This window comes from Manacus candei, unplaced genomic scaffold (assembly GCF_025592945.1).
Source record: "Manacus candei isolate 608988 ecotype Guabito, Panama unplaced genomic scaffold, ASM2559294v1 h1tg000028l, whole genome shotgun sequence".
Taxonomy (NCBI): domain Eukaryota; kingdom Metazoa; phylum Chordata; class Aves; order Passeriformes; family Pipridae; genus Manacus; species Manacus candei.
Window position 1 is genome coordinate 33,748,118 of NW_026138076.1, and position 16,341 is coordinate 33,764,458.

Genomic DNA, 16,341 nt, shown 5'->3' on the forward strand with positions numbered 1-16,341 from the left:
GAACTGACTCAGACAGGTAATTTCAAATCAAACCATGGTCACATGCCAAATTTTTTATCCTTGCCCTCCTTACTGCACAACAAGGAACCCAGCACAGCCAGTGTTGCACACCTCATTTTTCATTATGAATCTGGAAATCTTCCCAGATTATTTATGCAGAGCACCTAACTTGGAGCACCAAAGGATGTGGTAAGCTCTGGACAGGCAGATACAGCAACTACAGTAACTATGTTAGTGAGTGAAATGCTGCTTTTCCTTCTATCCTCTTTCTGTAGAACAGCAGCATGAGAGCCCTCACCAAAAAGGGCACTGGATGGTTATTTAACAAATGCAAACTGGAAGCACCTGTTTAATCACTCCAATAAGCACAGATTTGTTTGTGTGGCAGGACTGAGCAATCTCTGAACAGAGGATGAACTAGCACCTTGCTTGCATACTGGAGACGGGAAGAGAGAGAGAGAAAGGCACAAGATTTTAATCTTTCATGATTTTAATTTTTCATGATCTAGTAGAACTGGGTGAGATATCTTCAGGAAAGATGCTTGTCGTTCTACTGTGTGTAGATGTGTGCATATGTGCAGTTGTTAAAAAATAACAGAGGCTCAGGAAAGGAGGGCAGGGGGCTGCTGTCATGTTTCCTGCCTGGGGTAGTTTCTGCTGTCTGCTTTTTATTGAAGCAGCAAGGTCTGGCCAGGACAGCAAAGTGGTTTTCGCTTGTGCCAGTGGGTACATTGTCACCCAAACCTTCTTGAACACAGAGCCTAATGTCACTGGCATTCATCTTTAACAAACTGTTAAGCCTTTGAGGTGAACTTGGATATCAGTCTTGGGCTTGACATGCTGTTTCTATGTATTTATTTGTTTTAATTTGAGCCAAGACAGTTCACCTTGCTTCTAAGAGTGAAGTTAAGCGGAAATGTATAACTACATTGTAGTCTTGGAGATCTTTTATAGGAAAGCTCCACAGACTTGGAAAAGGTTTGAAGTTTCATAGAGAAGTGACCTACTTGTAAGACTTGACAAGGTCTTCTGCCCTCCTCCAAGAATACGTACACACAAAGCCTTACAGTTTGCTCGTTTGACCACTGCTGTGTGATCACATGGTATTTTTTTCCATGGGATCCCACTCCTTATAGGCTGAAGGAAAGGTAGTATTCTGGTAAGAAGCAATCATATCATATTTGGATATTTCCTTAATGCCAGGTATGTGTCCTGCTGCATTCTGTACTTCATGTTTTTCCAAACCTCCTTTGACATATGATTTATTAACTTCCTGAAAGCTTTTCCTTGGTCTTGTTGGTAATGTATAAACATTACCTAATGAATCAGCACAAAGATCCTCTCTGAACAAGGTGACATTGCTTTTGGCAGATGGATTGATGAGATAACAAAAAGCTTAGGAAAAAAGTATCCTCTGCATTCTAGGAAGTCAGGGTGAGGTAACTATAGCTTCAGGATACTTAGCATTACAAATATTTAGTAAGTTCAAGAAGAGCTCTTACTGCTGACTTTTAAGTACTTGGCTTTTCCACCTAAACATGCTTTTCATGAATGTTTGTGATTAAAATGCAGTTAAAGTTCTGTCACATAAATCATTAGCAAAAGCAGTTATTTTCATCCCAGTGGCTGAAGTGATCCATGTTTTTAATTGAGTGTAGAGAGGAAGAAAAACAAGAGCAGCATTCTAGTTTTCAAAGAGTACATTCACAGCAGTAGAATAATGTGTGTTACAGCTCTGGTGGTAGGAGCTGTCTTTGTGCAAATCATTAGTCCATGCACAGAAAGTGCAGCGAGGGCATAAGAGTAGATTTGTACTCCCTAGAGACCCTGATTTGGAGGAGGAGCACTGCAACCCAGGGCACTCAGGGGAGAGGCTTAATGCCTGCCCAGAGTCAGAGCTGCCTCCATGATGCTCCCTCCCTCTATGGTCCCCCAGCCTGGCACAACTGGGACATGGAAGACATGCTGGTGGGTCATGTCCTTCTATGGAGCTCTCAGGAGAGGATCAGATGCGCCCCATTCCCCACAAATGCACTGGCAGCAGTGAACTCTGAACAGATCCAACTAGGAGGACTTTTATAGTGTCCTCTAGCCTAGAGAAAGGTGAGTTGGTCCTGGTCCACGGCAGCTAAACATGAGTCTGCAGTGTGCCCAGGTGGCCAAAAAGGCCAGTGGCATCCTGCCCTGTGTCAAAAATAGTGTGTCCAGGACCAGAGAAGTGATTGTCACTCCGTACTCATCAGTGGTGAGGCCACACCTTGAATTCTGTGTGCAGTTTTGTGCCACTCACTACAGAAAAGACATTGAAGTGCTGGAGCGTGTCCAGAGAAAGCCAGCTAAGCAGCTGAAGGGTCTGGAGACTAAGACATACGAGGAGAGCTGAGGGACCTGGTGTTGCTTAGCCTGGAGAAAAGGAGGATCAGGGGAGACCTTATTGTTCTCTACAACTATCCAAAAGGAGTCATAGCCAGGTGGGGGTCAGCCTCTTCTCCCAGGCAACCAGAGATAGGACAAGAGGAGATAGCCTCAGGCTGTGCCAGGGGAGGTTCAGGTTGGACATCGGGAAGAATTTCTTCATAGAAAGGTTTGTCAAGCACTGGAATGGGCTGCCCAGGGAGGTGGTGGAGTCACCATCCCTGGAGGTGCAGGAGAAATGACTAGGTGTGGCACTTAATGCTATGGTCTAGATGACAAAGTGGAGACCAGTCAAAGGTTGGGCTCAATGACCTTGGAGGTTTTTTCCAGCCTAAATGATTCTGTAATTTATAGCTCAAAATATATAACGAGTGGCTGCTGAGGATATATAGTGCCTGAGATATTCTTTCCCCTGGTAGCCCCAGTAATCCAGTGTGAAATGTCTCACCATGTGGGCAGAGCGTCAGTCGCTTGTCCCTGGTAAAGCAGAGTCTGTCTTGTACAAGCAGATAAAGGTTTTGCTTCTAGTTCACACAGGTGAACATTCTCAAAGACACAGATGAGTTAGGTGCTCGTCTCCCTGTGACTTGAAGATATTTAATGTGATGTAATAAAAATCACTATGGGAGTGATGGTTGTTTGTGGCTAGGCTACAAATGTGAGGTATTCAGAGCCGCCCTTTATTTCCAAGCCTGCTACAGTCTAGACACACAAAAGCAGCAGCATGCTAACAAAAAGCTAACAGAAAATGAGCATTGTGCACCAAAAACTTGTGAAGTGGCTGGAGGAAGCTGACAGTAGTGGGCCAGTAAGCATTGTGCCCAGTGCTCTGCAAGGTCAAGTTCTTCCTCATTAGCAATGCCTCTTACTCCTGCTGCTCAGCAGTCTGCTAGCCAAAAGCACCAAGATAATAAATGAAGATTTGTTTTTAAAGGATTTTGTGACACTTGAAGACGTGTCTCAATTAGGCATTTGACTTTCTTTTATTAAAACACTTATTTGTCAGTTAAATGTCAGCTATTCACTCACAGGCACTTATTTGGTTTTGGCAGGAGGAGGTTTTTTTTTTAATGTATCAATTAATTCAGGATTTTCTTCTCTTGAGCAGAAAAACAACCTAGCATAGGCTGGGCTTTTGATTCTGCTCCTATCTATGAGACGTTTGCAGACTTTAACAGCTCCGATTTTCTGGGCTTAGGAACTGCGTTAGCATGTCCATTCTGGGGCAGCATTTGTTGTGGGTTTACTGAGCATGTTGCTAGAGTCTGATAGTTTGCATGATGTGAAGACTTGGGATATCTAAAACTATACTAATAACCTATTCCTTCTGTTTTATTGCAGGCCTTCCTGTGAGCTCTCCAACGGAATCAACAAGTAAGAGTGATAGAAGAGTTTGCTCTATGCACACTGATGAAAATGCTGGTGTGGAGTGGGAGAGGGACAGCCTGAGGAAAGGAAATGTTCGGGAAACAAGGAGGCTCTAGAGGAAGAATGAATCTGAAGCATAATACAGAGAAGCAGAAGAGTGGTGTTCAACTTGTAGCATTGAGTAGCTTTGCTGTGACTTCAATAGTATACTATGTCGGATTAGCAGATACTGGAAAGAAAACAGGGTGGGAGCACAAAAAAAACCAGGGCTGGTGTATTGTGTGATGCAAGGGGAAGCTGATATAAATAGAGTGTTTACCAAGGAGCTTGTTCTTGTCAGTGGCTCTTGTTCCTTGTCCTGTAGTTAGAAGCGGCAAGTCCCAGAGTAAGGCAAGTTTCCTGTGCTAATGAACCTGTATTGTCTCATTTTCCTTTCTCCGTGCTTGTCAGGAAACAGTCTCTTCTGTACTGGTCCCTGCAGTTCTTGCTACTGCTGCTGCCAGCAAAATCTTGTCCCTCCTGTTACCATGATGGATGTACTTCTCCAATTAATTGTTATTCTGATCCCAGATCATTCCATAACTGGAAAATGCCTTCCAGATCAGGGAAAGTAGACAGGATGGGCTAGCTTGTGAGAATCTAGTGAAAGACATGGAGAAATGAGCTAAAGCTTTTAGTTCATGAATCTATTTCGTTCAGTAATGTTTCTTTTTAGCTGTTGTATTACTTATTGATGGTCTCAAGTAGTTAAAATGCCAAGCTATTGGATTTTTCTTTCCTGTGTTACTCACACCTTGGTCAATTGACAGATAATCAGGAAAATAGCCAGTGGATTTCAATCCTCAGTTGTTCTCCTGAGGAGATGCACAAATCTCCCCCACAAATGCAGGGATACACGCTCATGTTTTTCAGTGTAATTTGTTTCTGTTGACATTTTCAGTCAGTATCCAGGGTAACTTATTGCTGTGATAATTGCCTGCTTGCCCTCCATATCATGTAGTATACCAGATAAGATAGCAAAAAGGGCAGTAGTATTTCCATGGGAAATCCAAAGCAGTCACATGGAATTAAGAATTCATAGGAATTATTTTAGTCACTTGATGATGGCTCAGTTTCCATCCTTACATTATCACCCCTCAGCAGACAGGCACCATGGGAAAGAGAACTTCTGCTTTAAAGAAACAGAGATAAAGGTCTTGGACAATGGTTGTTTCCTACACTATAGCATCAAAAGGTCTCAGCTGTGGCTGTATTATTTAGGCACTACACAAACACTTAGTAAGTGATGGTGGTTTCTGTCTATGGCCAGACAAATAAAGGGGAGAGAATGGGCGGGAGAGGGAAATCCACAAAACCCATTTTTTAATAGCGGGCCTGAGTTTAAAATCAGTGCAGCAAGGAAGAGGGAGCCCTACATGGCTGGGACAAACAAACCTTGTTTGTTACTGTCTTAGTTTAAGAAGATTACAACTTAGAAATTAAGAAACTTCAGGTGGAAGTGTGGAAAAGGAAGAGAAAGAGCTTTTTATTAACAAAATCTGAATAAGCAACAAATCAAAAACTTTCAGAAGAAACAAAACAAAGTCCCAATTCCCCAGGTGGGAGGGAGAAACCCGCGGCAACCGCAGGGAGTGGGGGGGAAGACAGGACTGTCCCGGCAGTTCAAAAGCTGCTCACAGTCACGTGTGCTCGCAGCCAGCAATGAAAAAAATCCTTTTTTCCCACGGGCAGTCTTTGAAAGCAGAATACCTTGCTCTGAGTCTGTCTCTCTCTCTGTGTCATTCTCCGCGAGGTGTCCCGTGGACAAAAAGAAAACTTCCTCTCCGGAAAAGAAAAATAGGTGGCTGAAACCAGGCTCTCGCTCTGTCTGGTCTGTGGACAAAAAAAAAACCCCAAAAGCCCCCGAACCACCGACTTCTAGCCATCCCTGCAGCAACCTCTGTTTCCTGAGAGCACTCCCCCTTCCCCTGCTCTTGTGCTGCCCAGTGCATGTGGCTTCACTCCACCCCCCTCCCCATCCTGGAAGAAACAGAAGGGGGGGATGGCATTTGGGAAAAAATTCCAACATCTCTTTTCAAACCTATGACAACTGTTATAATTCTGCAGACTAGAGTTACAATTACTGCCTGTACAAAAGCTTCTGTAAAAATGGGGACATGTCTTTCAAAGGAAGTAAAACAAAATTGTATTCTAGACCTCAAAATTGCCACTGGGAAATTGTTTTTAATGACTCAGTTAACTTCATAGCTTCCACCCAACAATTTGAGCCCTACTGTGTTCTTTGGGAGAGGAACCGTGCATCCGTACAAGTGCAGATTGTGAGTAGGTACCTGAGCAGTGGAGCCTCCAACAAAACCTCAGTGGCTGCTGCCATGTTCTCACTGCTTATATATGGAGCTAGAGTCTCTGCTGGGCCCACTTCTTAACAGGCCACCTTCCCCAGATGCCTTTGTTTGAGAGCCATTTCTGATATTTAAACAGGCAATGGAAATATCCAGCTGGTCAGCTTCTTCAGTGGCAGGGAGCACATGTCTACTCAAACCTCTGTCCAACATGGAATACAATCCCATGTGCTATGTAATGTAACTATGGAAACACAAATGTTTGCGTTTTCTATTTTCTCTCTGGAAGTTCAGTGATTGTTTTTTTCACAGATTGTGTGCAACAAGGTAATAAATATTTTGGGGTTTTGATATCTAACTCAAATTCAGATTAGCACCTGAAGGTAGAAATTCATTCCTTTATACCCAGACCTAAAAAATGTCCCAGAGGCTCACGGAAGTCATTGCTCTCTCCAGATGTGGCAGAGAGAGCATGCACATCCTTCTATAACAACTCTCAAGAAACTTACTATCTACTAATATTGCACCTCTTTGGACTTCTTCATCTACTATTAGCACTTTTTTAAAAAAAAATTTTATTAGCAGTGAGTGAAATATTTTGGTCTTTCTTCTTTTGGAGAGAGGTTTAATTTTCACTCTCTTTCTTGTTTTTTACTTGTAAAGAGTTCTCTTCTAATATTGAACAGTACCATAAGCTCATAAAAGTGAAAAAACTTGTAGTTTATAACCTGTAAGTGGACCAGCAGATGATCCCAGGGAGGACTGCAACCGTGTAAAGTGTGTGTTTCTTCTAGGCCACACTAGATAAACTTTTCCACCCCACTTGCCAAGTTATCTGAGAAGAGAGTTATTGAGAAAAAATACAGATGTGAAGCACCGAGTGGCTCCAGAACTGGGGACACAAAAGTTCTTTTAAGAGGGTAATTTTTCAGGGTGAGTTGTTTGTGACTTCTGGCAATACGTGAAAGGCACTATTTCTTTTGCACGTCTAGCTTCTGGCAGTCGTGGAAGCAGTCCTGGAGAAGATGAGAAAGGGACAGAGAGTGATATCCACTATTCTAGTGAGTATTCCTACTTTATTGTCCAGCTTTTGAGTTTTCGATTGATCAGTTTTGCTTTTGGTGAGTGATTGGAGTAGCAGACAAATGAAACTGGCATTTTTATTTTCAGCCTTACTTGATGTAGGCCCTATTAGAAACCAAATTTAAATGCCTATTATAAAACTCCTCTCAAAGAGAAACAGAACTTAACAAGTTGACATTGATTTCACTGTAGAGCAGCACAATTATGCCCAAGGACTGATTCAAAGTGGTAAAATTGAAAAAAAAAAGTGAACAATCATCCCCTGTGAGAGAAGACATAAGGAAACATTTGAAAAAGTTGCACGTGTACATGTTGTACATATTGTATGAATGTATTGGTATGAATGTATTATATGAATATATTTTTTATATTGTCATGGTAGAGAAGGTCTATAAGGCAGTCTTCTGCAGACTCTTTAAGCACTTGATATTTGCATGATGCATGTTACTTAATATTTTATTTTAGTATTCTGCATCTCTGGGGCAAGGGTGTTGCTGCAGACCTGCTATTTCCTGCCCGGGGTACTGGCTTAGGAAAACAAGTTTGATGTTTGTCCACTGTAAACTTGTCTCTGCGTTCTCCCTCTGATTTCACAGATGCACACACACTCCTGTATTAATATTAAGTACTAATTGCATCAGGAGACATGGAAGATGCCACCTCTAAACATCAGGCAGCATGATGGCTGATGCTGTGGAAGGCAACCTCCCCCCAAAACAAGGCTTAGGCCAGCAATGGGAGAGTGCCTGCTAAATTTGAAAGTGTCTGGTTGCTGCTAGAAAAAAAAGATAAATGGGGAGAAGCTGGGCTTATATATTTCCCCAGGAAAGCTTCTCTTCATTACATAATTCTTCCGTTTTTGCTTCTTGGCTGGGAAACACCTGTCAGGAAATGGCAGATGGTGGGAAATAATAAAAGGAAAGAAATGTCCTCATTTTAAAAGGAGGTCTTGCATTTTCTATCCCTGGTTATAACTGCTGTGGGGAATGTTACTGAATTATGTAACTCCTTGGTGTCTTCCTGGGTGTACAATGTTGAAAGCAAAATAATCGCTTCTGTTGCTGAATTTCAGACAAACCTTGCTTTCAAAAACAACAGGAAAAAATAAAATACACCTATGAAAAATTTATTTCTGACACATGTCTCTCTCACAAAATCTTTGGGGCCATCAGCAGTGAGGGTGAATCATGAATATTTTGATCAAGATTATGGTAGTCCCAGTGGAGCAGGTACTGAAACCTCGCTCTTCTACTGGAAAATGGGTGAAACCAGTTACACAGTGCAACACAAATATCAGGGAAGGAGTAAGGGCGTGAGAAAGTTCCTAAATCCTTCCTCCACAAAGCCACCGAGCCTGAGGCTCAGTGGTTGCTGGAAGGACACCAGGAGCAGCTGGCTACCTTGCTCCTGAGAAATTGGTAAGGTTTGGCGGAGATGGAGATGCCTCTCACCTTTGCGTGTGCAAGTGCCTGTACACAGAGGCAACGCAAGCCAGAGGCAGCAGCCAAAAATATGTTCTCCCTCTTTTGCAGGTATTATCTTGCCAATTGTTATCACCCTGATAGTCATTACCCTCTCTGTCTTCTCACTGGTGGCTTTGTACAAAATGTGCCAGAAGAAAACTCCAGGTATTCGTTTTGCTTTCTCTGGATGGGGGGGGGGGGGGGAAGGGAGGGGGAGCAATCAATGTGCTTTTTATTGTTAAAAGATCTCTTTTAGATTACCTTAACCATAGCTGTTGTGGTAGTCTGGTGGGAAACCTTCTTGTATTTTGAAGTGTTTTGCCTAAAGTGGGAAACTAACACTTCATTTTCAAAATCAGTAGGAAGAACAGAGTGAGTAAAAATGTCTCTGATTTTTAGAGAATATGTGTAATGCTGCAAGCTTTCTGTTCACATTTTTGCAGCTACCAAGAACTAGCAAACACCTGTGCTAATACAATCAGTCAATCAGGTAGAAATAGGCAGTGAAAACTAAGTTTGAAGATATTGTTTAACAAAATCACTATATTTATTTTATCTCTGTTCTAGATACAGGCAAAGAAATATTCTTTTGGGATATACCTGATACACACAGAGACACAGATACACACACACATTATGCATGACTAGAATTTTCTAGTTACACTATAATGTACATGGGAACAAAATCCCTGAGCAAGCAGTATTTCCAGATGCAGTCATTTTGACAGGACAGCTAAAGTCAGTATCTGCTTTACTGCTATCCATTAAATACTTTAGATAATGGGTTCCATCAAGTTCCATTTGCCAAATATTTCAGAGTTGCCCAAGTGGGCTACAGGCAAGTGTGATTCTTCATTAAGTGAAAATGCAAAATCCAGACTGTGGTCTTTCTGTCCCTGTGAGCTGGCATGAGTTAGGAGACCCGTGCAGAGCTTCAACTGTGAAATCACCAGGCCTTGGAAATACAAAATCACAAGAGGGTGTTGAAGCTGTAAACCAAAGCAAACAGCGTGTCACAACCAATTTAGGCAATGACATGGAAGAACAGACCCAGATAAACAGAGGAAGGTGTGATCCTTGCTTAGGAAACTATTAAATATTTGGAGTCAAGAGATAAAGATATGAGATGAAGAACATTTCCACACCAGCCTGCCCTATGCACAAATGCCATCAGGCACTGTAATAGCAAATTCACTTGGAAGATAGAGTAGATACCTGTGGTGCTTCCTGTAGGATTTGCCCAGACCTATCCAGTGTGCTTCCCCTGTGGGTGGAAACCCCTGTGCTTAGTGCCATGGAGCTAGAGTTGGCTCCATGTCTCTGATGTAACCCGCTGGCCCCATCCATCTGCCCACACTTGCACATAAGCATAAAATACATTCAGTATATGATTCATTTTGGGGAGAAACTTGTTCCTCATCAATTAGGATGACAGGCTCTGCTCTCAGATGTCATGATAGGTTAAACCCCCAGGGTGTACAGCCTGGCAGCATATTCCCTCACTCCCCTCACCCTGTATCTTTTAGCTCAGTTGTTATGTACTCAAGAACCATTCCATGCTTATGTCCTCTGTGCCAGCTACCCAGGGATTTGGGAGCTGCAGGGAAAAATGTGCTTCTGTTGTGCTCTTGGACAAGTCACTTATCATTCTCCCTGGTTTCCAGAAGCATCAGTATCAGCAGTATCAGTTCACTTTCATAGATGACCAGAAAAATAACAATTACCATTCAAGCTGCTTGATTGTGTTAATGCACTTAATGCAATACTGCAAAATCACAACTAAGCTGTCTGCCAGAAACTGCAATAGCTATGTCTAAATGTTTATTTAAGTGAGTTCCAGCAATCAAAATGATACTACCTTTGTTTCTTCTTCCAGAGAGACAAGAGAATGGCGCTGAACAGTAGGTTGAATCCTTTTCATTGCTTTGAGATCTATCACAGGGCACTTGTAAATGCAGCAGATTCTGTGTAGGATTTTCTTTGATCTCTCTCTGCTTAAGCATAATAAGCAGTTACCACCCCAAAGAGAAATATCCTGCTGGAAGTGTTGTTCCTGCAGTTATTGTACACCCGTATGCATGACAAGCAGGTGTTCCAGCATGGATAGAAATGTGATGACTCTCAGCTGTGTTGCAGGGGATCCTTTTGGAATGGACAAACAGCTTATTCTGTGTCACAGGACTCACTGGCCCAGTATTTTTTTTTTCAATTTTTTCCCCCATTGATTTTTCTGTCCCCCCATTCTTTCCCATTCCCCTACTTTTGTTAATGTTTTTTCTCTTGTCAATGTTTTGTTTGCAATTCAACATGGCTAAAAGCTTTGTATTGACAGAAAAAAGATGACTCCCTCTTTTCTCTCAGATGTACTTCTGTGAAATGCTAGATAAAACCTGGAATCATGAAACTTAATTTATTACATATTTTAAGAGAAAAGTATTATCAGAGGTGTTGGTATATGGTGTTTTCCACCACCAAGACTTGCTCATGATCCCATGCAAAGCCCATTTCAATCCTGCCAGTGTAGACTGGCATAGCTGCTGCCTTCTCCAGATCATAATCTTAGAGTTTTGTTTGGCTGACCAACATGCATGCTGTCTGTCTGATTAAATGTTTTCTGATTTCAACAGGGCCCAGTCAGACAAAGATGGAGTCAAACTTCTTTCTGTGAAGACAACTTCTCCTGAGACTGGTGAGCATTTCCTCTCTGTGTATATCTGTCTCCTTCTCTGAGTTCAGAGAAGAGCAGTTTTTGGGATGATGTTTCTAATAGCAAAACCATCTTTAGTTCCTGTCAGGTCAAAGTCAGTGCAAACAATTCTTCCACAGTGCAAATCCCCAGACTGGGGTCCTGCAGTTTAGCTGCACGGTCTGTGCTGTTGGTATTTGGGAGTGAGAAGTATGACTGGTTTAGGGAAAATATTTTTTTTAAATCATTGATGGTACATGATCTACAACCAGGCTTGTTCAGGAGTAACGATGATCAAGGTATTTATCAGCTAGATCTGGCTGTACAAGGAAGTTTGAAGACTGGTAATATCCCAGGGGTCAAAAGGTTTGGGAGTCAGTGCCCTATGTAAACAAGGCTCTGTCAGAGTTGAGTTAAGCAACCTGTACTCAGTCAGCCCTATACTCAGCCACCTTTTGTATTAAAAATCCTACACTCATTGCAAATTCCTCTGTCCTGTTCTTCAGTTTTTTACAAAATATATGGTAATAAAGCCTAAAGGAACAGAGGTTATTTATAATATGCACAAAAGAAAGCAAAATCTCAAAGCAAAGACATGGATGCAGCTATAGGTTCTGCAAGAAATGGAGTAACACAAAATAAGACTGAGGCAGAACAAAATTCTAACTAATCTGATTCACAGATATTCAACAAATAAATAAAATCAAAACCCTTAAAACTGTCATGGTAGAGGTAGTGATGGTGAAACTGCCCAGCTTCACCCTACACTTCCTCAGCCATGTAGGTCCCACCTCATTTGCAGAAGTCCTTCCAGAAAAACAGTCTCTTACTTTCTACTGTTTAGGTATAAAACTCTTTTTTGTTTTTAAGGGTTTTGGCCATGTGTTTCTCCTAGTGACATTTCCGAGGTTGACCAATAGCTGCTCTCTCCTTTTGTCTGAATCCTTGGGAAGTCCTCTGAAATACAGTGCTTTGTCTGAACTATCCTCTACTTGCTGGAGAGGCACAGTTTGGACTCTCCAGCCTTCTCTGCAACTCCCAGAAGCTTTTGTGCAATCCAAAAGACCCACATGGCATCTCTTGCAGGCCTTGAAACAAACCAGAGTCGTGCAAGGTCCCTACAGCCTCGCCGATACTGAGCAGCATGGTAGGAGGCTGGAGGAGCAGAAGGACCTACTCCATCATAGGATGTATCATTCTGCCCCACTGCACTTAAGTGACTGCATTTCAGAGCTTTGTGATTTGGGAAATTATTAATCTTAGTTTTGGGGTGGTTTTTTCAGTATTTGTCTTTGGGAATGGACTTCTAGCTTTATTTTGAGTACAGAGTTGAGTATATGCTTTCCTAAATTAATATTTTATTTTTTTGTAATCTGAATGAAGTCAGAAACTTATTCATAGACATTTTTTGATTGATTCTGCCCTCGTGCCCTTTCAACAACAAAAGAATTCCATTGTCAGCAGCAGAATTGTTTGTGTTTTACAGCAGAGTAAATAAGAAAAGTTGCAGGCTCTTTTTTTTTTTCCCCCACAAGATGAACTCTGGTGCCTGTTAATCAGCCACTAGTTCACCAAGTATCTGAATATCTTTCATCCAGAGTATGCTTGATATTCTTTTTTACTGAAGTAGGATGTGTACATGCTATAATTAGAAGGTATGAGTCATAACCACTTAGAAGACAAGATTCTTGCCCTCTCCTCATTAATACAATTCATATTTAAACTAGCTGCCATTTTCTCTCACATTCTTACATCATTATATGTTTCAAAATTAAACATGCTTTCACAGAAAGTGAAATCCTGGTTTTGCCCAGGTTTTTAGAGTCACTTTACATCTTAAATTAAAAGCATTCTGACAGAAGGTCCTGTTTCTTACAGAAATATTTGTCACTCACGCAGGTATTTTCAAAGATGGTATTTTCAAAGATGTTAGGTGCCTGCCCATTTGAATCAGATTTACTTGCTTCCTTAAAAACTTGGACATAAAGGCAAGTGTTTCTTATGGTATAGGCAGACTCGAGAACTGTCTGACCTGTGGTCCTTCTTACAACTGCTGACAACAATTGCACTGCATAAAACTTCTTTAAATGGGTTCTTCTTTTTCCTTCATCCAGCTGTTTACAAAGTGTGTGTTGTGGCCTCCTCTGATTGTATGTACCAACAAAACGACAAAAAGTTGTGATTCAAAAGACTAAAGCTAGGAAGTTCTTTAGAGCAGCCTTAACTTTACAGGTAGATCTACATCGTCCTCTATCAATAGGTTGCTCAGGTGCCTAAGCTCAAGCATATGTACAATGAAGTTCTGCTTTGACATGCATTCAAATTAAGCTCTATTATAATTATACATTATATTTTTTTAGTTTTTACTTTTCATTTCAAACAGAAGATTTTGAGATTATATAATTGTGTTTAAAAAGTGTAAAGAAACCCCATATATACTGAACAAATAAGGATATGACCTACAAATTGTTCAAGCAAGCAACCTAGATAAACTTCTTCTCAGTGTTGTGCATGATATACCTTGATCGAGAGTTATGATGAGTTTAATCTTGCCTTATTTTATCTATCTAAAAGCTATGCCAGCTGCACATAGTTGAAAGAGATGTATGTGTCCAGAGGGCTATTTATCCTGTCTGTCTTGGATATGTACCTTGAGCTGGAATGAACTGACCTATGGCAGTCCACTGACTACTGAAAGATCCTATTTTAGGACTTCTAAAATTAACTTCTGAATATAAAATGAAAGAAATAAAAAAGGTTCCATTTTCAGGAGCATAGCTGAATTAAATTTAATAAAGAATATTATTTCAAATACCTGTAATTAATGTGAAAGAATACAGGAAAACAATAGTTGTCAATTAATCCTGGACTAAAATAATGATTTTTAATAGAGTAGTATCATCAGGAACACTAGGTAAAATAGAGCTTTAATATTCTCACTTTTTAAAACTCTTCTCAGAAAGATGGAATTACTGATGCTTTGAGCTCTAAGGCACAACTGGTTGTGCCTTAGAATTTATGTAAAGTAAAAACAATAGACAGAGAAAACTAAACACCTTGAATTTTTCATGCACATTTGTCAGTGAACTGCAATGCCTGATGCAAGATAAGTGCCTGTAGTTGCCTCTTGAAAACTGCTTGGTTAAAAAGGCTCAGGATATTGAATCATCTCAAAAGTTTTACACTAATATACAAATGCAAGACTTATGGCAGCCATTTCATGTTGACTCTAGAGGTAAATTTAGGGTGATCCTCCCTAGGGAGAATAAATGGTCTTCTACAGTACAGAGTTCTAGAAAATCTACCTGCAAAAATATTTCTTATTTGAGGTTCAACATAGCTCACAGAACTGCACATTTGGCTTTTCAGTGATAGATGTATTTCCTGAGAATATAAGATGAAGGGTTCTAATTGATGACTAAGAGATCAATACCATCATCCATGGTGTTAAAGTATTGGCTGTCTTGAAAACAGACCTAACTTTTTATGTAAGGGTTCTTGCGTATTACACTGAAAAACCAGTAAAAAGGTATTAATCACTTATTTTGGACTCATGAAGAACGCTGAGGGATGGAAATTCCTCAGGTACAGAAAGGCTGATGAATAGAGATTGCGGTAAGGCTACTCCATACAGATGAACGATGTGTGATAGAAATATTGATACTTAAGTAACGACTTGACAATTTTCTTTTATGGCCCTTGCCTGGAGTACCCATTCTAGAGCACGTAAAACGTACATAGTAGCAGCACACCAGTTGAGTATTCAATATAAAGTTCATAGGAATGTGCAGCTAACATAACATTTCAGAGTTGTTCAGTATAATTCTGGCACCTAAGCATAAGCTGATTCATTAGGGCATGATTTCTAACCAGAGTGAGCTCTTTTGAGATAATAGGGTAGGATATGACTTACTCGACCTGCAGGGGTATTGCCTGTTCTACACTGAATTTTCTGAAAGGATATTCAAGGTGTCAAAGCTTGGTGTCGATGTGGCTCAGATTTTGGTGATGCACCTGGAATAGAAGGTGGCTGGAAAAGGATCCCTGGTATGTTTGCATTATGGCTTCCCAAGGTACTCACTGCAGACAAAAATGAAAATTCGAGTGTTGCTACTAAACAGAGCTGTGAAAATGTGCCAGGCAAACATGGATATTTGAGGAGACACCTAACCTGTCACATGAAAACCACCTTTAACATTGTAATCACACTGGAGAAAGTGATCAGTCAACACCTAGAGGTGTTCTCAGATGGCAGTGCAGTACAAAATAGCATGAACCGAGGATGCAGAAGAACTTGCATTCCCCATATGCTCCACATCTCTTCCAAAAACTGCTATTGTTCAACAGTAATCATGACCTTACAGCTGTTATCTCTTACTTCAACTGGCTCTACCTCCTCTCTGATTTTCATAACACATCTTGGGCGCATCTCTTGCACAAGATGAGCTGCCTGCCATGAAGATATACGGGATTTCATGGCATAGATTAGTCGGACCCTAGAACTTCAGCCTATTTGAGATGACCATAGTTTTTGCCTGTATCATTCCTCCAGACTTCCCGCTTTTCCGAAGTCTTTGTAAAGGCTTTGAGAATTCCCAACCTTCCACATCAGAGGCTGGTGACTCTATTATACCTAGTGACCAAACACCATAATCATCCCAGAACAATGAAAAACCCCTTGCTCTCATTCAGCAAAAAAACTTGCCTTGGTCACTGGAATGCAAATAAAGTTCAGCATCCCTCAAGACAACCCAGTGTGGTGGTCGGCTTTGGACTTGGAAAATCCTGTGATCTTCTGAAACAACGTAGTTTAATGACAGTATCAGCGTCCCTGCTTTCAGTGAACCTCCAAGTGCTGAGACTGTTTAACTGTTCTGCCTCACACATCAAACCGTAGATGTGGTTTTGGTATAATGGGACACATTGGGAGCTGGTTCCTGCTATGCTGAGTACATCTGAGCATGGACCATGGCATTTAAGGAGG

General features: G+C 41.1%; 1 protein-coding gene across 7 annotated transcripts in view; it reads left to right on the forward strand.

Annotated features, from left to right (window-relative positions):
* The window catches only part of EMCN (endomucin), a 55,642-nt gene that overhangs the window by 30,066 nt on the left and 9,235 nt on the right, over positions 1-16,341 (forward strand). For 2 of the 7 annotated variants that reach the window (XR_007904983.1, XR_007904982.1), the window contains exons 6-11: positions 3,757-3,789; positions 7,118-7,186; positions 8,741-8,836; positions 10,548-10,572; positions 11,299-11,360; positions 16,199-16,340. Coding sequence is in view for 3 of the 7 variants with exons in the window: in XM_051790508.1 (XP_051646468.1) it covers positions 3,757-3,789; positions 7,118-7,186; positions 8,741-8,836; positions 10,548-10,572; positions 11,299-11,360; positions 12,228-12,277 (335 nt within the window). In the remaining 4 variants the exon portion in view is untranslated. The other 5 variants (XM_051790506.1, XM_051790507.1, XR_007904981.1 and 2 more) reach the window with 4 other exon arrangements.